The sequence below is a fragment of the Caretta caretta genome, chromosome 1, assembly GCF_965140235.1.
Source record: "Caretta caretta isolate rCarCar2 chromosome 1, rCarCar1.hap1, whole genome shotgun sequence".
Classification (NCBI taxonomy): domain Eukaryota; kingdom Metazoa; phylum Chordata; order Testudines; family Cheloniidae; genus Caretta; species Caretta caretta.
This window is the reverse complement of record NC_134206.1, coordinates 266,553,786-266,580,287: the sequence shown is the minus strand read 5'-3', so window position 1 is coordinate 266,580,287 and position 26,502 is coordinate 266,553,786. Positions and strand designations below refer to the sequence as shown.

Below are 26,502 nucleotides of genomic sequence, written 5' to 3'. Positions count from 1 at the left end.
TGGATCGATCGCAGTCCGACGATCTGGCGGGTAGTGTAGACAAGCCCTAAGCAATGGTGATGCCATTTTCTAGCCCAACACATCTTAGAGATGGGAAGAATGGAAGACTGCTCCAACTTAAAGCATCACTTTTAACTGATTAAAAACATTGATTAAGAAGCTTATTTTTAAAATAATTGAATACCATTACCAAGTATTTCACCCTCTTCTTCTTTCAACATGTACTAAAGGAATTGTGCACATATGTGCTGGAAGCTCAAGTCTCTTCTGTAACTCCCAAGCATATACTAGCAGGAACACACTCACACAACTGTCTCTAGAGAAATCAAGCGCTTATACCTCAACAGCCCCTTCACAACAGAGCAGATAAGGGCTCTGTCATTATTTCTATTACAAGCCTGTATTATCTATTTTTAACATTCTTAACATTCACTAAGTTGAAATTAAACTTGTTAAGATCTAAAAGCTGGGTAGGGCTAGTTAAAGCATACCTGAGATCTCTTGCTAAGCTATTCAACTGGCATACAGTTCTAGTATAGCTAGATAATTCTAAGCATACTTAATATAGAATTACCCTCTCCTCATGTGGGTATTCAGTAACCGAACTAAAGCTGTACCACCTATGTAGAGCCTGCACTGATGTATTATTTTCATAACCATTGCTTGGAGTTTCCACCCCTTTAACTCAAGGTGCCTTTTCAGCTATAGGTCTGGCAGCCATTTAAATCCAGCCTGGAGGTAAGTTTCACTAGCAGTTTGTTTCCCCTGCCATTTTCTCTCTTTTATTTTAGTTTACTTCTTCTGGCTTTTCCCCTCTCAAATTATTAAATGTAAATGCTCAGAGTTCTTCAGCTCTGACCTGATTTCTTTTAAACTTGTCTTAGCTGTGAAAGAAAGAGACAACTCTTCCGCAACAGGGAAGGGAGTCTTGAAAAGTTAAAAATCAGCAATTTGCAGTACCAACAACAGACCCTGCCCCTTCTTGCTTTATCACGTGCTTGTCCAACCCAGTCATTCCTGCTATCACTTATGAAGTCCAGAAAACAAATCACAGCAACTGCTAGCTGACTCTGCCCAGAGTGCCATTTTGGGCAAACGTGGCATAGGTCACCACTAGTTAGTTACGTGCAAACTCAAATCTGTAAGTCAGTTTAAATGTCATCTTGCAAGAGATACAGAAACGTACCAGCGAGACACACGAAAGAAAAGGATTACCTACCCACTTCACTATAGTAGTTGTAAGCTGTAAAAAGGAAATCAATCCATCCTGTTCTTTCTGGGTGATTCCTCGGAGGGGGAGGTGACGGTATTGAACACTATCTGCACTTGGCAAGTCCTTCCTTAAGTGCTCATGATACAGCATCAAGGAGCGGAAGAAATGCTCCCAGGAGACAGGGCTGCCACCTGTTCCTTGGATGTTTTCAGCTGGAAAGGAAAAATGTTCAAACGGATTACAAAACAATTTTGCTCTTTTACAGGTGGCAAAGAGGATATCAAACTTTAAAAAACTGCCCTAACTTGTACTCAGCACAGTACTCTGGAAGCTGAACTAATAAGAAATTCTTCTCACTATGTACGAGAGGTTGTGCACTTTTATTATTATTTATCATTTATGTTAATGCCCACAACACGTGAGTTGTTTTCCAAACATTCTGAGTTGAGAAAAAAAAAGTGCCTATTGGCATCCATAAAACACCTCCCCGTCCCTTCTCCTTAACCATCTGAACCCTTCAATGGCACACCAGAATTGGAGATCATCAGTGAGCTCAACTTTCAGTTCAGATTCAAAGTGGGCCAGAGAGGAAAACAAAGTTTATGATAAAAGCCTGGTGTTGGTGAGCTTTGTGCTCTTATGGTCTTTTTGAAGAGCTATGGCATTACTAATATGATAATCAGGTGTAAAATAGGTTTACTGTTTTAATCATGCTATCGTATGGGTTTATGAATCAGAACCTTTGTCATGCTGAATGTGTAAAGACAATGTTAGTCTCGTAATTTTTTCCCTGACAAGCTAGTATGAAAACAAAACAGAAACTTATATTACCTGTGTTACAAATGATGGCACTTTGTCAGGATGCCTCTAAAAGCAACCTCAGAAATGCTACCATCATTTAAAAATGTATTTGGAAATCCACAGCCTGGCTATTTTATGCTAATAAGTGTCTCCTCAACATACTGTACTGAGCAAAAGTGATATATTGAAGCTCTCATTGATTTTAAAATGTTTTATAGCTTTCTGTTAAATACATTAGGAATTCAGCCACTCCCATAATCAGGACACTCAAATATTTAATTAACATATATAAACCAGTATCTTTATGCAGACCACAACTGAAAGTGAAAATGAGTTTTACCTCTGTACTAAAGGTGTAAGACTAATAGTAGCTAACTAAGTAGTAAACTACAATTAATCTCATCCAGACCTGCATTCTTGTCTAATTTGTCTAGGAAAAGAGTTGGGAGGTGAGCCTACTGTCAAACACCTTTCTTACCATGACTGCTGCCATTGACCTTCAGCAAACTGAAGCAATAATGAGCACACTGGGGCCCACTGGCCAATCCCCGAAGCATTTTCAAATATGGGATGTATATTGTGGAGGGAAGTAGGTCTCCCATTTGTCTAACAAACTTTGACAAGACGACCTGGAATGAAAAAGGTAAACGTTTAAAAAGAAATCTAACCGTATTTTGGGGGTGACAACAGACACCAAAATGATAACGTATATTTTGGTTTGGACTTAAAAAATACAAAACCCTCACCACAACTCCAAAATAAATACGCTTGTGAACTGCTTGTTCTGTTTCATTGAACAGAAAATATCCACATTTTGAAGAGAAAAGAGATACACAAAATATTCAGGATATTGCAAAGTAACACATGTTAATCAATAAGGGTGCAATACTCTTTCATAACATTAGTTGCAGTGATGCCAAAAGGGGAAAACTATGAAGAAAATCTAGTATGTCTTTCTTTAAAAATAAATCTAATCTGAGACCATAATCTCTAAATAATTGCATGGTAATTAGGTTACTACAGGGCACAGCTAAGGTTGTTTGGATGCCTTAACTGTGCATTTCTTACCTTAACATATTTGGATTGGTTTTAATCCTAATTCTAGGATTAGTTAGGTTTTAACCCTATCCTTGGGTTTTAGATAATTACAACATCCTTGTAATGTTTTCTACCCTTAAGAGACCTTAACTGCACCTTAACAGAGTTTTGCCTCTGGGAATAGCAATAGAACACTGTGATATAATCAGACAGAAGGTGCAACGTAAGAGCAAAATATTATTATTAGTCAAGGTCACTGAGAAAATGTAGCTGCTTGTGTAGAAGTCTTCGATTAGGTAGCTCAAGCATAAACAAGAGTTTTGAAAGTGGTTAGATTCTTTCCCATTAATACCCACCGACACCCCAGAGAACAATCTACAGCCCAGGACAACTGGTAAAGGTTCCCTTTCTAGCATGCCTATAGTGCCCACACAACAAACGGTGGGAGCACTGCACTAATATCTTGGCAATGGATAACAGGTTCTTAAGACCATATGAGAGTGGTTCTACCAGTTCCCCAAAAACCATCTTTACTCCTCTCGATTCCAGGAGCTATAGGTGCTCCCGCCTGCAGCTTTTAACACCATGACACTAAGGTAAATGACACACATTTTAAAAAAAAAGAAAGAAAGAAAGAAAAAAAAGTTTTTCCACTGAAAACATTGGAGGAAAAAAGTTGAATTTGGCTAACCTGGCGCTGAGGAGGTCGCTGATGGGCTACTCCAAGATAAGATCCCATAATGGTGGAGCTTTGGAGAGGTTCTGAAGGACACCAATACTCAAGAGCAAGTTCCAGATTAAAGGGATCCTTCCTGTACAACTCAGCAATCTGTAGGGGGACAAAAAAATACGGTTCTAGAGAGAAAAAATGTCAATGCAAATAAAAAGGCCAAGATTTTAACAACGAACACTACTTCAGCACAACCTGGAAATACAGGAAGAAAAATAATCTCATGGTTAATACATAATTTTTTAAATAGTCTCTTCCTGAAAATGGCAGTTCCTATGCAGTAATGTGAGAACAATCCATAGCTAAAAAAACCCCTGAAATTTCCAGATTTTTTAATAATAATTTTTATTTGTAAATTTCAATGGTATTCTCCCTCTGTTGCCTATAAAACCCTGGATATCAACACACTGGTATTTTCTTTAAATGAGTATTTGGGTATTTGTGCTACAATTAGCTTAAAATAAATCAGCCAGTGTTGGGATTAAAAGCTTTTAACTGTTCTTTGACTGGTCAAATTTCCTTCAGAATAATTTCTGTTTCAAGTTCTTCATTTTATAGGTGTGTTATAGCTTTGTGCCAGAGCCATAACAAGTTCTAATTAAGAAGGCATTTTCATTCTAAGCTCCTTTTTTAATGATTTATAAAATTGCCTAATACTTTTTGTGGATAAAAAATATTTTTAATGTTTCTCTAGCTTTAAAATGGTTAGAATTTAAAATTTCAAACTTGCCTGGTACACTGTATTTAAGGAGGAATTTGTATACTTCACCAGTTCGTTTTATTATAACATTTATTTCTTAACAACGATGGAAAAAATGTACACTGCCCACATACAGTATTTGAATATGTTATCTAACTTTAACAATCACAAATTGAAATAAACACACAAGACCAACTTTATTTCTTTTAAAACAAACAAAGAAATAGAATGGAAAAAGACCCTTCTATAGAGGCAACATTATGGTTGAAATTTTACTCTAATGAAACACAGAAAATTTAGTTACAATTCCCACATCAGCCGTAACTTGGTCTTTTTGCATTTAAGATCTCAACACCATGTATATAGCAGCCTTGCAAAACTGTTATGAAAAATTACAATATCAGATGCAAAAAATCTACACACTCACCCTTTACCATAATGACTAATGATCATGTAAAAATTAATGATATTTTATTCACCCAAGGTGAATAGATAGAATTTTGCTGGGATGATGCAGAAACACAAAACACTACATAAGCACAAAGTGCCTCAAATACTGTTAGATGGGAACCATAGTTCTGAGATTTGTAAACTTGGAATTTCAATTTTAAAGTTGTGTTAACATGGGGGGGGAGGAGTTACATTTAAAATACTGCACAATGTATACACAATCATATGTCAAAAGATATTCCGGTATCTAAACTGTAGCACCACAGTATTTGAAATGCAACAAATGGTGCAATATTTATATGCTGAACAAAAATAAACTGATATTTATTAGCAGGGGGAAGTCAGGTCAGCAAATTAATTCAACTACATCACTAGTTAATGAAAATATCTACTTCAAATTTAACCAAAAATATGAAGATTTCCACTGACAATTAAAAATAGGTAAGTTATGCCCCACACAGTATCTTCTTATTCAAATAATGTGTTTTACTGTTAAGGTATCAGAAGTTTTCAACAGGAAAACCCCCAAATAATCCCTTTTTACAAACATAATTAAAAAGTAGGACTTACTAAAAGCATAAGATGTTCCAGATCCCGCCGAAGGGAAATAGGTGGCTCATTACCCATCTGCATACTCATGTGGATCATACGAGCATCTTCATCTGCACGGTTTCTCAGCTGTTTCACCTATACAATTTATGAAGTGGAGAAGAATGTTGGTCTATTTTAAGCCAACAAAAAAAAATTATCTTAAAGATTACAAATAGCAACCTAGTCTTATCTATTTTTATAAAACATTTTAACACTCCTAAGCATGTCCTTAATAAACAAAAATGCTATTGAAATAGATTGAAATTCATTATCAAATTGCAGGGGTTTATTTTAATTTTCTGTTTAAATTGTTACCATATCATCCAATAGTAGGAAGAAATTCTCAGCGGTTCAAGGTATAAATCAAATGTCTGATAACCAATAATATGATAACCACAATGTTATGTCCACATGGATCCCTCCTTCCCTGCTACTATGGAGTCTTCCTCCTCTAGGACAGTGGTTCTCAACCTGGGGGTACGCAGAGGTCTTCCAGGAGGTGCATCAAGTCGTCTAGATATTTGCCAAGTTTTACAAAAGGCTACATAAAAAGAACTAGCAAAGTCAGTACAAACTAAAATTTTATATTACACACAATAACTTGTTTATGCTGCTCTATATACTATACTCTGAAATATTTATATTCCAATTGATTTATTTTACAATTATATGGTAAAAATGAGAAAGTCAGCAATCTGTCAGTAATAGTGTGCTGTGGAACTTTTATATTTTTTATGTCTGATTTTGTAAACAAATAGTTTTTAAGTGAAATGAAACTTGGCGGTACACAAGACAAATCAGACTTCTGAAAGGAATACAGTGATCTGGAAAGGTTAAGAGCCACTGCTCTACGATTCTGTATTGGTGAAGAAAGTGAGGGATGGTTGGATCTGCCCTGTCCATTATGCCCTCAGTTGAAGGGGCACAAGGTTCAGGCATGATTCCAGACAGACACTGCTGGGCAAAAGAATTCCATCTTGTGTGCATGGAGACCATGTATACCAAGAGTGGGATCCATGTGGACAAATACTTGAAGAACCACCACTAATTCGCGGAGCTGATAAATCGAGAGAAATATTTAACCACTTCGTTTCTCTCAAGGCTCTTCTCATCTGCAACAAGAGCCTGATCCAAGTCAATGGGAATATTTCCATTGACTTCACTGTGATCTGGATCAGGCCCCAAAGCTACATCCTCTAATATTTTCAATTTGGAAAGCTAGATAGATTAAATGAACTTCTGTACCAAAATCAAAAATGTAAGTTAATTATACGAATATGTTTGTGTATGTGGAACGTAGAGAGAGAAAACAGAGCTAGCATTATAGGATAGTGCCTTGTATGAACAGAATTGAGAAGAACTAAATTCCTCAAGAAATCAGCTACTATACTGAATGGTAGCAAATGTCTTTATCTTTTTGAAGAGTTCTGGGGTGACCTAGGGAATTACATGCCAGTCAGCACTGCTTCAATATCAGTAAAATTGTTTGCTATAATTAAAGTGTTAAAATGGCTAGAATGAATGCAATATGACAGGGGGGAAAGAAAAAAGTACATCTTCTGTAATGAAAAATTGTGCCCTCTAATCTACTAGAATTCTCTGAATGTGTCAACAAATTACTGGATAAAAGAAAACCAGCTGACATAATTTTTTTGAATTTCAAAAAGCCTTTGACAAAGTACCTCACAAGTGACTACCACTGTTGTCAATGCACTGGCCCAAAACATAATTAACCTGCAGAAGTTTCTGCCAAAATATATCATTGAGAAAAAGAGCTTAGTAGGAATAAAAAAAAAAAAAAAAAGATTAAGCATTTATGTGGATAATAAAAACATTCAAAGTTCTATAATGTAATAAGGCATATAAATTCCATAATCCAACCATTACCTAATACGGATTGGAAAGGATTCTTTCACAAGCAAGAATTCTGTCTGCTGCAAGGTTTTTTCCTCTGAAGCAACTGTTACTGGCCACCGACAGAAATAGGATACCCGAACAGATGGACAGACCACTGTTCTGATCCTATATGGCAATATTCTGTTCCTAAATAGAATTCCTTTGCACCTCTAGGTCATCGCTTTAATACAGTCCAGGGCTGCAGCTAATGGAAAGACATTACTATACTGTGACTATTCAATGATTACGTGAAATGAGCCTATTTTCTAAGGGATACGTCTGCATCAGACAGACAAACCACCTTTGTTCGCAGCCTTAGCAGAAAGGCCAAAGCCTGTTACAGCATGTTACTCCCCTCTAGGTGTTTGTGTGTAGTCCCTACAGAAGTGGACGGAGGCACACTAGTGAGGCTGTGCACACAGGATACTTGCATGGACATTGCCACTGTTGTACCTGCTGTGAATTCAGAAAAGCTTTTAAATCAATTCAGCAATCATCATAATAAACAAAGAATTTTAAATAAATGAGAATTTCAACAGTCTACAAATATGTTTATATGTGCACTCAAAAAGATTCTTAAAACTGAAGGAATGATTTTTTCCCCAGACATTCTCATGCCAGCCTAAAATGAACAAAGAGATCCCTTAAAGGTATGCACATAAAAAAGAATTAAAAATTATGACTGCACAGTCATTATTTGGCAACTCAAATGGACACACAACTGCTCGACACAACAGACACAAAATAAAGCTTTCACCAATTATTAAAAAAAGACACTACACTTTCCCAGATCTCTTGCTTTCAATGCATGGATATAAGTTCTTGTACAAATGAAATAGCTCACACTGCTACAAACACATCTTTTTTATTTTTGCTTTGCAGCACAAGTGTTTCAATTCCTGGTAAATCAAATTGTTATATCCATAGGAAAAGTATTCTGCTGCAAGGAAAGATAGCACCCCTCTCATACACATATGCAAAAGTCTATTCCTGGCAAAAATTAAAAAGCACTGACACAGTACGGTGGGATTAGTGATCTTTTCCCATTCACAAATAACTTCAGCTGCGATACTATGTCGCTATAGAAAAAAATGGCATTTATTAAAAATTATAAGTACTACCAAATGAACAGTTTGCTTTTAAAATTTCACTATACTCATGTAAACTTTGACTTTTAGAGCATCGTTATTTGGAAACTAAATTGAAAACTATATTAATTCCATAAATCAAATACATAATTAATTGGCAGTTTTCTGAATCCTAGCACTTCAAGACCATGGTGGTAGATGCCTTATCTGGATCTCCATATTATCCAAAATTGCTATCTGCTCCTGTACATGACATTTGGATTATACATCCAAAATTCTCATCAACTGCTAGTCCACATGCATAACAACTTACTTTCATCGGCATGAGCGCAAGGAAGTCTGTGATAAGGTTATGAATTTTGCGGATGTAAAATTCTTCCTGGTAGAAGTTTTCAGACCCCACCACAGATTCAGTAAGGAACAGGAAGACATCATCAGAAATTGCTAGCTCTGCCATTGCCTCATCGGCCTCAGTGAATTCTGCAAGAGCTAGAAAGAATAAAGAAGGGGAAGAGGAAGAAAGAATGCAATTATCTCACTTACTAATGTTTCAAAGTTCCTGGCTTACTTGCAAATGAACATAAACGTATACTCCCTAAGTCTTTTGGATGTTCAAAAGAACAGTGGTCTGTAAAAGTTATGCCAATACAGTGGGACAGCCAGTACTTGAACTCTCATCAAAGAGGAAAGATGTGCATAATCCACTTAGTCCTCCGAGTAAGTGAAACCAAATCCAGTTATGCAGGGCTATAGGCCCCTATTATTTATAGCAATCAAAAACTATTCTTTTAAGACCGTTAGAAGCGTGAAGTTTAACTCTGATTTAACTTCACAGAAAGGATATTCTGAAACTGATCTAATTCTGATCTACTACGGCACTTCAGAAGTCCACATCTTTTGGAAGAAAACTATCCAATGTTCTCAAATATCCTTTCAGCAGACAATGTGTGTTACACTATCCAGCTACAATGGAGCTGCCTTTAACTCATAAAGGCTATAACAAATTGGAATCTATTTTTGTTTTTTAATGGTAGAGTTACCAGCATAGGGCACCAACTAGCATTAAATGAAATTTTACGCATTTTTTCAGCACAATATTAATTTGCTATTGAAACGAAGGGATATTATGGAGTTTGTATCATGAAACAGTAAGTATTTCTAATCCTGTGTATATTTCAGACTAATATAATTCTCAGCTGAACTCTCAAATACAAGTTAGCAGTTGCACAGTTCTGTGAGAGAGGGCAGTTACTGTTCCCCCAAAAAGTAACAGCTCCTCTGACTTGTAGTATTAAGGGGCTCTGAAGACTTAGCTATAGCAGTTTCACTTCGGATTCATTTACCTGTCACATCAGACAGCTGGGATATTCCTCGCAATGCTAGTGCCCATGCTAATCTAACAGTAGCTTGCAGCCCTGGTAGTTTCCATGGTTGAGAATCTTGAAGGCGAGTGTGGATTGTTGCTATGTACTGTCTCTCAGTTAATAGAGGCAGCTGGTGCATCAAATCTGGAAGAACAAAGTGACTCATCATTATATAAAAAAGTGAAACACTAAATTCTCATTTCCATTAAAAAAAAATATGAACAATTCCTGAAATGTACAGCCTTGGAGAACAAATGTAGCTTACTTCTCCAATTAGCTATTACAATAATTGTCACTTTTTCTATCTCTTTAAACTGATCAGTTGATTCTTTCAAGTAGTCTGAAGCCCAAACAGTATACAGTAACTCCTCACTTAAGGTTGTAGTTATGTTCCTGAAAAATGCTACTTAAATGAAACGATGTTAAGCAAATCCAATTTTCCCCACCAGAATTAATGTAAATGGGGAGGAATTAGGTTCCAGGGAAACTTTTTCGTCAGACAAAAGACACTCTCTTTCTGTGTATGTATATATATACTCTGTGTGTATGTGTGTGTGTACACAAACACACACACAGTATAAGTTTTAAACAATTTAATACCGTACACAGCAATGATGATTGTGAAGCTTGGTTGAGGTGGTGAAGTCAGAGAGTGAGATATTTCCCAGGGAATGCCTTACTGCTAAATGATGAACTAGCCCTCGGCTGAGCCCTCAAGGGTTAACACATTGTTGTTAATGTAGCCTCATACTCTACAAGGCAGCATGAATGGAGGGAGGGGAGACAGCATGGCAGAGAGAGACAGAGACACACACTGTGTGAGTGAGAGAAAGAGAGGCGCATTGCCCCTTTAAGTACGCTGACCACACTAAGTCAGAGGTGGGCAAACTATGGCCCACAGGCCACATCCGGCCTGCGGGACCCTCCTGCCCGGCCCCTGAGTTCCTGGCCCGGGAGGCTAGCCCCCGGCCCCTCCCCTGATGTTCCCCCTTCCCCGCAGCCTCAGCTCACTGCGCCGCTGGTGCAATGCTCTGGGCGGCGGGGCTGCGAGCTCTTGCCAAGCCACACAGCTGCAGAGGAGGTTGAATGGGGTCAGGGGCCCGGGGGGGCAGTCAGGAAAGGGGGGGGCGGTTGGATGGAGCGGTGGAGGGCAGTCAGGAGCAGGGATTCCGGGGGTGGTCAGGGAGAAAGGGTGGTTGAATGGGCCAGGGGTCCTCGGGGTGGGCAGTCAGGAAGGACGGGGGCGGGGGGTTGGATGGTGCAGCGGGGGGGCAGTCAGGGGACAGGGAGGGCTGGATGGGGCAGGAGTCCCAGGGGGGCCGTCAGGGGGAGAGAAGCAAGGAAAGTCGGATGGGGGCAGGAGCCGGGCCATGCCTGGCAGTTTTGGGAGGCACAGCCTCCCCTAACCGGCCCTCCATACAATTTTGGAAACCCAACGTGGCTTTCAGGCCAAAAAGTTTCCCCACCCCTGCTCTAAGTACTCTGTCTTTTTAAGTAGATCAGCAAGTTGAGACAGCAGCTGCTGCCTGCAAGCTCCCTCTGTCCTGAGCCCTGTCATGTCCCGACCCCTGCTCTGTGGAGATAGGGTAAAGGAGCAGAGGGCTGGGGGATTCCCTGACATTAGCACCCCTTCCCCAGCCCCGCACAGCAAGCAGGAGGCTCCCGGGAGCAGCTCCAAAGCAGAGGGCAGGAGCAGCACACAGCCGTGGGGGGAGGGACAACTGAACTACCCAGCAATTGATAGCCTGCTGGGCGGCTGCCACACAGGGAACTTAGGGGAGCTGATAGAGGGGCTGCCGGTCCATCCTGGTTCCAAGCCCCCACCAGCTTGCTCCAACAGGTTGCTCTTTCTGCAAGCAGTGGGCAAAGCAGGCAGCTGCCAAACAATGTTATAAGGGAGCACTGCACAGCTTTAAACGAGCATGTTCTCTCATTGATCAGCAACATAACAATGAAACAACGTTGACCGGGATGACTTTACGTGAGGAGTTACTGTACAATATGCATTCATTTAAGAGTTTTATGACTCAACATACATTTTATACTATTTCTTTCTCTATATAATAAAAAAAGCAGCCATCATTCTCTGGATGCAAGTACAAAGCTACGAAACAAGACCACTACCACCTCCAAAGTCAACCTAAATGACTCCCTTCCAAAAACCAAAACTTGACTCTGTCAGTATCCCTTCCTCAAGCAGAAGCCCATATTAAATCAATAGGTCTTGCAACAAACTCTGAAAGTTATATATGTCAGACTCCATCAATATAAAAGGGAAACAGAATCTCACGTCTTCCCCAGCTTAAAAAAAAGGACTGTCCCATTGCACATTGAAATAAATACATTAATGTGCAATTATTTACTCACTTGCTCCTCCCTTATTTAAAAAAGGAGAGAAATTCCATCAAGTTACTTTACTGCACTGTTAGAGGTGAGAATTTACATGAACAAGTCAGAAAAGTTGTGAGTCAACTGTAACTGCACCATTTTGTGTGTGTGTGTGTGTATGTATATCTATCTATATCTATCTATCTCAAGGTATAAATGTAAACAGCATAATGAATCTTAGAACATTATAATTGTTCAACCTCAAAACTCTTTCAACATGAATGAATTAAACTGCAACATCCCTGCCAGGGTATTCTCAGCCCCATTTTACATGAGGAAATTGAGCCATAAATAATTGAATTGACTTACCCAAAGCCACAAAGGAAATCAGTGTAAAAATTCAGGATTACAACTCAAGAATATTCAGGATTAAAACTCTAGTCCCATACTCAGACCAGGCCCTTCCTCCATTACCCACTGAACTCCGTTTTTTTCATCTAGTATCAAGTACATCACTATAAGTAGATTTCAAGTCAACCTTTACCCCAGTGAAGTATTTTCACTGTATCAAGAAATTTTCTACTTAAAATGTATACCCCACCCAAGTATGATGCCTAACTGTAGTAAATAATGATTAAAATGTTAGTGATAGTAACAATTAAAGCTAATACATTTTGTGGAATAGTAAGGTACAACTGAAGAAAACTCTACCATTACCTTCCCGATCCTCTGTGCTCTGTTCTAGAAAACTGACATCAAAGCAGTAAAGAAGAGCCATGAGGAGGGACAAATTCACACAGTCCAATAAGCCATCAGCTTCAACTGTCACTTTCTCCAGATAACTAATAAGGATTAAAGTATCATCCCTGCTCAGTGGAGACTGGCAGGTCCAGACAAACAGGCTTTCAGCCAATGACTGTCGGCACTCTTTGATAAGGTCAGAAACCTAGTTAAAACAAAAAAAAAAAAATTTAGTTATTTTCATACAATTATTTTCAAATTGTTCAAGCGTGTCTTGCTCAGTCAGTCAATATAACTAGGATCAGTTACACAAGTTCATTTGGAATCCCAAAACATGATTGAATCAATTAGGATTTATTCTTGGCTTGATATATACATTCCATTGCCATTAACGTGAATGGGATTTACACATGCATATGGCTAGGATCTTACCAAATTCACGGTCCATTTTGGTCAATTTCAAGATCAGGAGGGCTTAAAATTAGTTAACTTCATGTTTTTGGTTCTTTACATCTGAAACTTTGGTGTTGTAACCATGAGGGTCCCGATCCAAAATGTGGACAGGATGGGAGGGTCGCAAGGCTATTGTAGGGGGGTCATGGGATTGCCACCCTTACTTCTGCCCTGCTACTGACAGAGGCACTAAAGCTATCACCACCAGCAGCAGCGCAGAAGTGAGAGTAGAAGGATATGGGGGTGGGTTTGTTTGGTTTTTTTTGCCATATGTCCGGTTTTCCCAGCAGTCTCCCGCTTATGTAGGGAGTTAACAGCTGGCACCACCGCCTCCCCATGAAGGGAGGTGACAGCTGGCACTGGGGAGCTTCCTGCAGCTGGGGTTGGTCCCAGACGTGGGTCTGACCCACCCCAGAAGTGGCCCTTGCAGGGGAAGAGGAAGTCTGGTCCCTTCAAATCCCTGGCCAGGACTCGCAGCTGGAACCCTGTGTAGGGTAGGAGCCCCTGGCTGGGCACCAGATTTCACAAGGAAGATCAGATTCCACAGTCCATGACACATTTTTCACAATCATCAAATGGTCCATGAATAGGGCCCTACATATAGACAACCCTGAGAGTCTGAAGCGGTGTACTTTTTCTGAGTCTCCATTAATGTACGGAACAAGATGTGTAAACCCATTTTTTCTTTTTAACACACACAGGCAACTAGCCTTCCACAAAAAAAAAAAAAAAAATCACCCGGCCACTGGACAATCAAGACGCTAAAGAAGCACTCAAGGCTGTTGTGGAGAAGATAAATGAATTCTTTCCATTGCAGAAAATTTAAGGGAATTTTCCACACCTGAGCCATTCTTTTTAGCCGACAAATCTGAGGAACAGTCTCAGATTGAGGTGTCAACAGAAGTGGTTTTGGAACAAAGTGATAAATTAAACAGTAGTAAGTCACCAGGACCAGGTGGTATTCACCCAGAGTTCTGAAGGAACTCAAATACAAAATTACTAATAACTGGTGTGTAACGTATCACGTACATCAGCTCTGTACCAAATGACTGGAAGACAGCTAATGTCACGCTGATTTTTTTTTTTTTTTTTTTTTTAAAGGCTCCAGAGGCAATTCTAGCAATTGCAGGCCAGTAAGCCTAACTTCACCACCAGGCAAATTAGTTGAAACTATAGTAAAGAACAGAATCATCAGACAAACAGATGAACACAATATATTAGGGAAGAGTCAAACATGGCTTTTGTGAAGGGAAATCGTGCCTCATCAATTTATTAGAATTCTTTGAAGGTGTCAACAAGCATGGGAACAAGGGTAATCCAGTGGATAGAGTGAACTTGGACTTTTCAAAAAGCCTTTGACAAAAGTCCCCACCAAAGGCTTAAGTAGAGTAAAGCAGTCATGGGATGAGAAGGAAGGTCCTTTCATGCATTAGTAACTGGTTAAAAGACAGGAAACAAAGGGTAGGAATAAATGGTCCATTTTCACAAAGAAGAGAGTTAAACAGAGGATCCCCCAAGAATCTTTACTAGAACTAGTGCTGTTCAACTTATTCATAAGTGATCCGAAAAAGGGGGTACACAGTGAGGTGGCAAAAATACACAGATAATACAAAGTTACTCCAGATGGTTAAGTCCAAAGCTGACTGTGAAGAGTTACAAAAGGATCTCCCTAAAGTGAGTGACTGGTCAACAAAACGGCAGATGAAATTCAATGCTGATAAATGCAAAGTAATGCACACTGGAAAAAATAATCCCAACTAATACGTACAAAACGATGGAGTCTAAATTAGGTGTTACCACTCGAGAGAGAGAGAGATCTTGGGAGTCATCACGGATAATTCTCTGAAAAATCTGTTCAATGCACAGCTAACAGTCAAAAAGAGCTAACAGAATGTTAGGAACCATTAGGAACGGGATAGATAAAAAGACATAAAAATATCATGACACTATATAAATACATGGTACACCACAACTTGACCAGGGCTGCGAGCAGTCTTCACCAGCTTAAAAGAGATATATTATAACTGGAAAAGGTACAGAGAAGGGCTACAAACATGATTAGGTGTATGGAACAGCTTCCATATGAATAGAGATTAAAAAGACTGGGTCTGTTCATCTTAGAAGAGAGGTAACTAAGAGGGGATATGATAGAGGTCTATAAAATCATGACTGATGTGGAGAAAGTGAAAGTGTTATTTACTCCTTCACATAACACAAGAACCAGGGGGTCATCCAATAAAATTAATAGGCAGCAGGTTTAAAACAAACATACGGAAGTGTTTCACAAAATGCAATCCACCTGTGGAACTTCTTGCCAGAGGATGTTGTGAAGGGCAAAAGTATAACCAGGTTAAAAAAATTATATAAGTTCATAGAGGGTAGGTCCAGCAATAGCTAAGATGGTCCAGAACACAACCCCACCGTCTGGGTATCCCTAAATCTCCGACTACCAGAAGCTGGGACTAGACAACAAAGGATGGCTCACTCTATAATTTCCCTGTTCTGTTTGTTTGCTCCGAAGCATCTGGCATTGGCCACTGTGGGAAGACAGGATACTGGGCTAGATGGACCATTGGCCTGACCCTGTATGGCCATTCTTTATGTTCTTATGCATTTTATCTGTAACAGACTCCCCCAAAGTCCATCGTGTATTTGAATAGCTTTTGTATATCAGCCAAAGGGGACAGAGAGTTCAAATCTGGAATATTCCCCCTACTTCACTGATTTGGTGCCTTTGGGTCACTCAGTAAAAATCAGATTTCATTTGGCTGTATTTTAAGAGTTCCTAAACTGTACCTGACACATGCTCACCGGTAAAATACGAAAACTAACCATCTGCCAATGTCCCATTTTTATTGTGCATGTATTTTTAACAACAGTGAATTACATTACATTAAATGTTTTGTATGAATGTTAAACCATTCATAATACATTATAATGTATATTATAATGTATTATACATAATACAGTATAATAATATATGGTCTTGGCAGTTTGGGGGCCTAAAGCAAGGAGCTAGTCTCTCATCTACTTCGATGTTACTCCAGGAATCATGTAAAGAACAATGATATGAGAGACTAGCTCCTTGCTTTAGGCCCCCAAACTGCCAAGACCATATATTATTATACTTTCCAGAAGGACTGTCACTATGAGCAGTAAGCACAGAAAAAAAAATTGTAATGTTAAAGTTTGGGTCTGATCCACTTCCCATTGCAGACAGTGGCTACACGCACAAGAACTCTGAAGGGTGCAGAAATGAGCACTCTATTTTCAAGTACTTTTCAGTATTTACTATTAGAGGTATATCTTGCCAAATTAAATTTAACACAGCTGGATATACTTAAATGACTGGACCCTATTTTGTCCTGTTTTATTTATTTTTGAAATACAGTTCTCCATTTTTAATCCCCCTCTTTTTTTTTTTATTTGTAGTGCTTAAAGTAAAAAAAAAAAATTACTTTGTGTTCTAGATTTTATGCTATATCTTTATATTTAATTTGCTCTTCTGTTGTCCTTGCTTCTACTACTTTGCTGAAGGTAGAGAGGGGCTGCTCTGGTAAAGAGTAGGGGAATTCGTACAGGACAAGCAGGCAGAAACCCACCCCCTGAACTGGGGAAGCCAAGTTATTCACAATACCTCATCCAGTGACAAAGGATGAAGAAGCAGAGCGGAGGAAAATAAAAATCATCATCGGTAATTTTGGAGACAGGGGAGAAAGATGCCACTACAACCCACCAGCAGATCTGAGGGAAGGAAAGAAGCTAGAATCACAAGCAAGGGAAGGAGATGACAAGAGTATCAGCAGTGGATCAGCAGGCTGAGAGAGAGCTTTTGATTTACCTCAGCAGTCCCTGTCTGCAACTATTATCAGAAGCCAGAATGTTGGCTTTTTTAATCCTTGGTTTTTTACTCCTGAAAGCTGCAGCATATAGCCTTCATTAGTTCTTTTCTCACCATCCAAACACAACTACGGCCACAAGTTCCTGCTTCCTCAAACTGAATCCTCTCTTTTATTTGATATAGTGTCCCACCCTGAAAGCTGGAACCGTCTGGTTGATCAGTCTCTGCTCACCAGCTGATCTCCAGAATGTCTTGGACCCTGCCCTCAATCAGTAAGTGGAAGAAGTAGCAAATGAGGAGAAAATGATCTAAAACCAGAGTATAACTTAAAAAGAAATAAACAAACTGCCAATGAGATTTTATTTCAGAGAAGACCCACAAATTTAAAACAAAATATTCTGCAGGGGATTATAACTACATTTTAATCTTTGCAGTAATTTGCCGAAGTGATTCTCTTACCTCTTTGCGATGTTTCTCACTGCCCAGACCTCGCTCCCTTTGTAGTTTCTCAAACTCACTGTTCACATTGATATGAGATACCAGAGTTAGGATCTTCTGAGTCAAACCCTGCTCCATCAGCTCATCTGTAAAGCGTGTTGTCATGGACACCAACTCTGTGCTAAAATGAAGAGACACAACGTATTAACAACTGAAACAACAAATAATGCTATTCCTGACCACAGTAGAAGAAATGTGATGAACAAGGCTATGATTTAGTCAACGGAAGTCACAACAGTCATGGATTCCGTGACTTCACCAGACCTCCATGACGTCTACGCTTCAGGAGGTGGGACTGTGCGCCCCTGCCCTGCAACTGGGGCTAGTAGGAACAAGGACCCTGCAGCCCCAGCCCCGGGGCTTCTGCCAGGGATGTGTGCCCTAGCCCCGCGTCGTCCCGAGCTTGGCAGCGGCTGCAGCCAGGGCCGTGTGCTCCTGCCCAGCAGTGTCCCGGCTTGGCAGTGGCTGCAGCCGCGGCCGTGTACCTCAGCCCTGCAGTTTCCTGAGCAGTGCGCCCTTGCCCGGCAGCATCCCGGGCTTGGCGGGGCTGCAGCCAGGGCTGCGCGCCTGCTTTGCATCTTCCCAGGGCCATGCACCTTTGTAATTCCTCCATTACCTTCACTGTAAGTAACAATGCCCACATTCACATTCTACAGACTTCTCTTCCTCAGCAATCCTTGCAACTGGGCAAATTTCCATAGCCCCACCACTCCAGTGAGTTATCCATAAATTGATCATCCCTGTTACACTAGGGTATTTGTGATTACACTATATCCCAACTCAATACAAACTATGTTAGTATACATGGAGTCAACCAGCCAAGGTATGCTTCTACTGTATACTGTATTTGTTTTGTATTTCACCAAGAGTACCTCACATGCACATATTAATTTCTACAATAAAATTTGCATTTAAATAAAACTAAGTTAAAATTTCTCTGCTTCCCAGACTGTAAGAGCTAGGAGTCTTGCAAAGGCAGAGAACTCAGTCTGCGTAGTGGACACAAGCACTTCACAACATGCTTGAGTGACTACCACTTGTCAGTGCTTGGAGCAGCATTAACTGGCTCTTAAGGGAGCAGCACTTGCCACAACACAGAGCCAGAAGGTGAAGGGGTATACAGGAGCAGAAGAAAAGGGGAATCCCAGGTAATCAATAAAATGTATTTAAAATATGGAAGGTTTCAGAGTAGCAGCCGTGTTAGTCTGTATTTGTGAATGCATCCGATGAAGTGAGCTGTAGCTCACGAAAGCTTTGCTCAGATAAATTGGTTAGTCTCTAAGGTGCCACTAGTACTCCTTTTCTTTTTAAAATATGGAAGAATACTGTGCTGAAAAGACATGAAAGCAACACCATCAAGGTATAGTGAACAAATCTGAAAATTCTTACACCCCCAAAAACTAACCAGCCTAGAAGCCATCAGTGGCCAACACACAGAGCTTTTTAGCGTGCCTCACATCCAAGTCCCAAACGTAACTAAAAGACAGACCTGAGTTCCAGTGTCCATGTCTTGCCCCGCCGTGACTGGATGAGGGCTCGCAGTGAATTGGCAATGCATCTCTTTCCATCCCAGTACAAAAGAACTGCCACTAAACCCCTTGTAAGGCCAGGAAAATGAGGTTGCTGGTGCTCCCCTACAGAATTAAAAATATAGAACCACCAAAAAAAAAAAACCAACCCTCAACATACGTAATCAATCACATCTTTGTATTTGATCATCTTATTTTTTTTTAAGTAGAAGTACAACAAGCCTATAACAAAACTCTGAGTCCAAATTATATTTGAAAACAAATATTTATCTTACCCTCATAAACTGCTATTGTCCTTTGCTTGTGCAGTGTAATTGTACTTAAAAGTCAGTTTTTCAGTGCTCATTCAGACAGAAAACCTTAATTTCCAATTTTGTTTAATTTGCTTCAGAACTTCATGATGACCTCTCACAGGTGACCAACATTTTACCAGCAAGGTCATATCCACATTTAATAAAAATAGGCATATTCAAAAAACTCATATCAGATGTGACAAAGTAGCGGATAATGATTCCTAATGGAATAGATTTTTTAAAAAACAGACTTTAAAGTCAGAAGAGATTATGATGATCATCTAGTCTGCCTTCCTGCACACTGGAGGCCGCAGAACTTCACCCACCCCCTCATGTAATAGACCCATAACCTCTGGCTGAATTACTGACATCCTCAAATCATGATTTAAAGACTTCAAGTTAAAGAGAATTCACAAACATCATCACTTTTCTGCCTGTCAAATAATGTGGATAACTTGCAATCATATTACTCATATCCTGAGCATCAGCTTCTATGTCATGGCACACAGTACAGCCATAAGCTTATAGTACAATTAACACACACGTCACAAAATGATTCACTACTACATTGTTTTATGGAGAAATTAATAATCAGCTATAAGTAATCAATTATTTCTTGAATCCAGTGATAAATTACTTGTCCAAAGTAACTAACAGTCTTGATTGAGAGCTCACTATAGATTATTTCCCCTTTTACAATGACTGACTAAAATAATTTAATGGATTCAAAATATTATTTTTCTACCGCATTACAGTACTAGGAATCATTTTAGATCTTTATGAACATCTTACAGAGTTGGACACTAAAGCCCTAATCCAACAGAGCATTTAAACATGTGCTTAGCTCTAAATAAACGAGTAGTTCCAATAAGAAGCCTGTAGGAATTGAATTGCCCCAACTCTCAGGATGTATTTAGCGTTCAATGAAACTATTGTCCCCTCAGTTCAGTGCCTCCTTACCAGCTAGAAGGAGCTCAACAGCTGCCAGCTCTCCAATATCAAAGAGGTCACTCAGGATAAAGGCTTCTCTAATGAGCTGCTCTGGCAAAAGTCTGGTACCCTGCTGACCCTGGATGGCAACCCCTTCAGTACTTGCCTTCTGAATCTTCTCATGCTGTTGCACATTCTTTGGCTATAAAAGAAATAAGTAACAGAAGTTCCCAAAACGGCAAGATGCGGAACAATTATTCATTTCTGTCAAAGCTGATCAGAGAGCAAGCAAAGCTTCTCACATTAATTCTTCTTTACAACTACCACTCTGACATGTTAGGCTTTCATCACAAGCATTGCCTATATTTTTTACATTCAGGTAGTAAAGGTGTCCTCAAAGTTATTTCATGGTGTAATGCAGAGCAAGGCTTCTTGTGAGGCTACACCAAAAATGATCTTATATCATCAGTGCTGGAGCTTACTTTACTTAGAATTATTTAAGCTCTCAAAGTAGCTTTTGATATATTCCCAACAGGAATTTTCCCATCAGAAACTGATCTAACCTTGAGGAAAGACAGCATGAATGTTGATGAGAAACTGTTAAAGAATAAATAGTTTTACAAATAATATATTATTCCTTTTTTGGATGTCGGTCAACTGCTAAAATGTAGAGAAACAAGATCTTATATGTGACTAAAGCCTTCAACCTATCAACTTTACAAATAAAAATGAAAACTTCAACCATAAATGTTGCAGGAAAGATATTTTTTCCTTACTGTAATGTTATTTTTAAACAGATATCTACTCCTCCATCAGTCAAGTGCTAAATGGGTTTTTCCACCTCATCCCACAATCTTCAGAAGGAGCATCCCGTATGCTTTTTATTTTCAGATTGTTACCTGTTTTGCCTGCTGGCATGCTTAAGTAACTGCATCATAAGCATGGAAAAAACACAAGAAGAAATAATTATGTGCTCCATCTCAGAAGCCTGGATCAAATAGAAAAACCCATCAGCACTCGATTGACTGAGCAGAGGGTATTGTGATGGATAAATAAAGTATCCCTCTCCAAATAGTCTGTTTGAAAACCAATGAAACAAATTATGATCAACATTAAATTATTTAAGTGTTCAATTGCAAAAGAAGCCAGATAAATAATAAGACTCTTTCAAGTAATTTTTATTCTTATAGCACCTAAAGGTTCCAACCAGTATTGCGACCCCATTTTGCAAGGCACTGGATAAATATAAAACACAGGATAATCACTCTTTGAGGTTGGGGCTAATCTTAAAAAGGAAAGAAAAAAAGTCAAGACAAACAAAGCACACTAGTCTCTCCCCAACCCACTACAAAAGAGAAAAAGTTAGTTAATTACCGGATTTCTGTACAGTGAGATAAAGTCAGGTTTGTGTTTCTTTAAAACCTGGTCCAGGAGATGGATGGCTTCAGGTTGCCTTTTCCAGATACCATTTACCACTGTTTGCCAGATGTCCTTGTATGGACCCCACAAACTGGCAGCTAAAAAGAAAAAAGGTTTGAAAAAAAAAATCGTATTGTAAGTGGGAAGAGTAGAGGAAAGATTATTTCTCCACACAGTACATTCTAGAAACAGACTATTATTTACATTTACTGCATAGTCTCAACGTGAAAACACGGGAAGTTATGCAAACAAATCTTTTAGATCCAAAATGAGAATATGCCACTGAATAAAGACAATGCTTTTCTTATATTGGGAGGTGGAAATCTCCTTGGATTGGGCAGGGAGGGGACAGGGAGTGGAGAAGAGATGAAGATGACAATTGATAAATTCTGGAACCATATTTTCTTTACACAGACATATTTGTTACAGATATAGGCCTGATCCTGCATCCTATCAACTTCAGCAGGACTACTGGGATAAGTAAGGGTTGAAGAGTGCACCAGAATCAAGTGAGGCAAAGCGAGCTTCCTGTTTTCAGCTGTTGATACAACAGACCAAAATGGAACAAAATCAACAATATCAGAAACTATACATGAACAACAGTGCTCTGTCATATTTGATTTATTATTACATCTCTCTATGTAAAACATTTTGTTAAGCTATTAAGTTATATATAACCTTTCAAATGTTGTCAACCTTTTCTGATTTTAACAGAAATACAGTTTACAAGGTGATTTTTATTCACCAGATTGTACTATATTAATAAGTTTTTTTTCCCTGATGTTTGTTGCTGCCATACCACATAATGACAGGAGATTGAGAAGTACAGTAAACAAAAAAAAAAAAAAAAAAAACCTAAGAAAGCATTGTATTGATCAACATCTGACAGAGGTGTAAATTCTGGCTATTAATATTTTATACATAAATCCTTAGGACTAGATAATACATGTTCATCCTCTACAGCAAGAAAAAGGTCAGTTATACAAATATGAATTTGTTTTACAATACAAAAGGATTAATGAAGCAGCATTAACTTAGTACACTGAGATGCTTTTCATAAGGGTTATTTTTGGAAGCTACCCTGTGTTACCAATTGTTATTTAGGCCAAGTCTCAGACCCTATTCTATAATCCAACTCTCCTCCTTCACTTGTTGCCACTGGCACAAGTTTTGCTTGGAAATGCTATATCTGAATTTAGCATTGAGGATGAGCGATCTCTCCACATTAGAAAGGATATCATTCTGGATCAAAGTTTCTTTGCACAGGGAGGAATTTAGGAAACTTACACTAAAAGTTTACTTACTTTCTTTCACCAGCACATACACAAAAAACAGCATCCTACATTATCTATCAACAGCAAACTTAATATTCAAACACTGATACCATAATGCAGAATCATTCTTCAGTCTAGATAGTAAAACTGGAAACAGTCTGAAGGCATGATATTTGGTAAATAATTCCTACCCACAGAGTATAATCTAGCATTCTGATGGTTAAAAAAAAAACACTCTCCAAATAACCAGCTACCAATCTAACAGAAATGTCAAAGTTTCATTTGCTAGATATATCTGATATTCCTGAAACAATTTACATATTCTTCCCAAAACAAATCACCACCAAGAGTACCTACTGTATTATTATTTGTATTGCAGTATGCCTAGAGGCCACCAAATCAAGGATCAGGGCCCCACTATGCTAGGTACTGCACAACACATATAACATAAAGATGGTCTCTGCCCCAAAGAGCTTTCAATCGAATGCCTTGTCTACACACACAACTTGAAATACTTTAACTAAAACTGGGTTAGGCTTTGCTTTCACTGCAAAAAGGTGTAACGACCTCAGCGTAAACTATCTCAGTGTAAACTCATAGTGGAGACAAGGCACATATAGTCTGTAACAGCAGAAAGAATGAGGAATACTTATGGCACCTCAGAGACGAACAAATGTATTTGAGCATAACCTTTTGTGGGTCTCTAAGGTGCCACAAGTGCTCCTCGTTCTTTCTGCTGATACAGACTAACATGGCTACCACTCTGAAACATTTAAACTCAGTGTTACTAGTAGAGGTCAACTTTATATTGGCAACCTGGGGTTTACCTCGACTAACTACTCGAGGAATGAACTACCCATGCCTTGTCTCCACCATAAGTTTACACTGAGATAGCGATACTTTTTTGCAGTGAAGACATAGCTTTAGTTAAACCAATGCAACCTCTATAAACATGTTCGTCAGTTTACACAAGGCCTATATCAATTTAGTTTAAGTCCAACTAGCAATTCACCTTAGCCAACCAGTGAAAGTAGTAGCAGAATGAAACTGACAATTCTGATCTGTTTCATTATTTCTAAACAGTCTTGGAAACAGCAGAAAATGGAGCCCAACCATGTCTATTTTGCTCTGTGACAGCTGGAGGAAAACACCAAATTCTGTGAATATGGGAAAGAAACAGGGGAAGACAAAAAAGGGAAGCTCAAAAAAGAGGTTTCAGAGTAACAGCCGTGTTAGTCTGTATTCGCAAAAAGAAAAGGAGGACTTGTGGCACCTTAGAGACTAACCAATTTATCTGAGCATGAGCTTTCGTGAGCTACAGCTCACTTCATCGGATGCATACCGTGGAAACTGCAGAAGACATTATATACACACAGAGACCATGAAACAATACCTCCTCCCACCCCACTGTCCTGCTGGTAATAGCTTATCTAAAGTGATCATCAAGTTGGGCCACTTCCAGCACTTATGTAGTTTCCACGGTATGCATCCGATGAAGTGAGCTGTAGCTCACGAAAGCTCATGCTCAAATAAATTGGTTAGTCTCTAAGGTGCCACAAGTACTCCTTTTCTTTTTTCAAAAAAGAGGGAAGCCAAAACAGGGAAAGGGAACAAAAAACCTTTAGAGAGTGAAGCGCTTTCCACTCTACAGCATCTAGAAGACAAAAAAGACAGGAGCACATTTCCACCATTTCTTAGCTAAGCACGGATTCTCTGAGCAGGATCCAACAGTACCCTGGTGGGAATTACAGCATGTCCTCCCCACAAGATGGATTGAGAATGGTGTTGTATGCACATGTTCATCTGGACCCAGCTGCAGCTCCATCATCCTCTCCCATAATCTCAAGGATGTTTTAGTAGTTTATTTCAAACCAAAGCAAAGATTCTTCTTCATGAAAAATAAGCCACATGCAATGGCCTCAATCCTTAAAACACGTACACGCTTCACTTTAAGTGGGGGAGTATTGCCATTGGCTTCAAGTGTTAATAGGACGGGGCTAAATCTGGTTCAGCTATTTCCAGTTTAGGAGTAGGGCTGTTTCTAAAAGGTTAGGGTTTAGATGTTGGAAATATACCTGCTGGAGGGAAACTCTCTGCACCCATTAGGGAGTAATGAACACACCAGATAGCACAACGGAGCAGGGGGTTCTGCCTCCCAAAACCTCATCTTCCTCATGTTACCAACTCTCACAGTTTCATTATTTATATTGCTATAGTGGCTAGGAGCCCTAGTCTTGGACCAGAACACAGTTATGCCAGGCGCTGTGCAAAAGAACAAAGAGTCCCTGCACCAAGCAGTGTACAGTCCAAGAGTGCGACAAGAAATGAGAGATGGATTCAGCAGCCGGGGGACTACAAGGAAATGAGATAGCATTGGTCAGCACCATAAACCGTGGGCTCAGCTCACCAGCAGCCTAACTGTTGTGATAGGATTTGCTGACTCGGGACACGTTTTGTTTTTCTTAGCGCTCCAGCTCTGGGACTCTTGTGATTACGCGAGACTCAAGAGTTTTTATTTCCATGCTGGAGGTGCGGCTCTAGCCTTGGCGGCTGCAGAGAACAACCAGGTGGCGGGGAGGGCCGAGAGCCCCTCGGGGCTCAGAAACCAAATGGCAAAGAACAAGCCTCCATCTATTTATTTGACTTCCGCGGGGGCAGCCGCCGGTGCAGGCTCTTTACCAGCTGGGGACACGGCGCCCGGCAGCCGCTGCCGGACCCAGACTCCGAGAAACGGGCGGGGCAGGAACAGCCGGGGCCTCGCCCACGCCCGTCGGGCCGGAGCCGCGGGGCCCCGCGCGGGGACAGGGGCCGCAGACGGCGCCTCCTCCACTTCCCCCCCCCCAGGAGCTCCTGGCCCCGACGGGGCGCCCCCGCCTGCCCATAGGGGCGGGGGAAGCACGAGCCGGTGCCGCGCCGCCCCCGATAACCGCCCTCGCCAGAGGTTCGTTTTACCTGAATTTACCGCCAACAGCGCCGCCATCTTGGAAATCCACTAACAGGCAGGCGCCCCCGGCGCAGAGAGGCCCAGAAAGAGCTGGGGCGCCCAATGCGCTGCCTGCCTAGAAATATCACTCTCCTCGCCGCCTACAGGGAACGCTACTCCCCGTAAAACCCTAGTGGGAGGGTCCCTAATACGCCGCACCCCGGGCAGGACTGCCTTGGACAGCCGGGGTCTACATGGGCAGAGCGCGATGCATGCTGGGAATTGTAGTTCATTTCTGGATTGTATGAAATTATGCAAACGACTGAACTAAAATTCCCACATAGCCCATCTGTCCCCACACTCTTCACCCAAGGTGAAACAGGATGGATGAATGTGTTCAGG

General features: G+C 40.1%; 1 protein-coding gene across 1 annotated transcript in view; it reads right to left on the bottom strand.

Moving 5' to 3' along the window:
• NUP205 (nucleoporin 205) overlaps positions 1-26,219 on the bottom strand; it is a 71,448-nt gene extending 45,229 nt beyond the window's left edge. The window contains exons 1-12 of the mRNA XM_048835446.2: positions 26,130-26,219; positions 21,859-22,001; positions 20,515-20,686; positions 19,222-19,366; positions 17,694-17,853; positions 12,917-13,145; positions 9,851-10,015; positions 8,821-8,996; positions 5,503-5,619; positions 3,744-3,881; positions 2,493-2,643; positions 1,220-1,425 (exon numbers count right to left, since the gene is read on the bottom strand). Of these exons, the coding sequence (XP_048691403.1) occupies positions 1,220-1,425; positions 2,493-2,643; positions 3,744-3,881; positions 5,503-5,619; positions 8,821-8,996; positions 9,851-10,015; positions 12,917-13,145; positions 17,694-17,853; positions 19,222-19,366; positions 20,515-20,686; positions 21,859-22,001; positions 26,130-26,157 (1,830 nt within the window). The 5' untranslated portion in view covers positions 26,158-26,219. The remainder of the gene's footprint in view (positions 1-1,219; positions 1,426-2,492; positions 2,644-3,743; positions 3,882-5,502; positions 5,620-8,820; positions 8,997-9,850; positions 10,016-12,916; positions 13,146-17,693; positions 17,854-19,221; positions 19,367-20,514; positions 20,687-21,858; positions 22,002-26,129) is intronic.
• Positions 26,220-26,502: the final 283 nt, after the last annotated feature.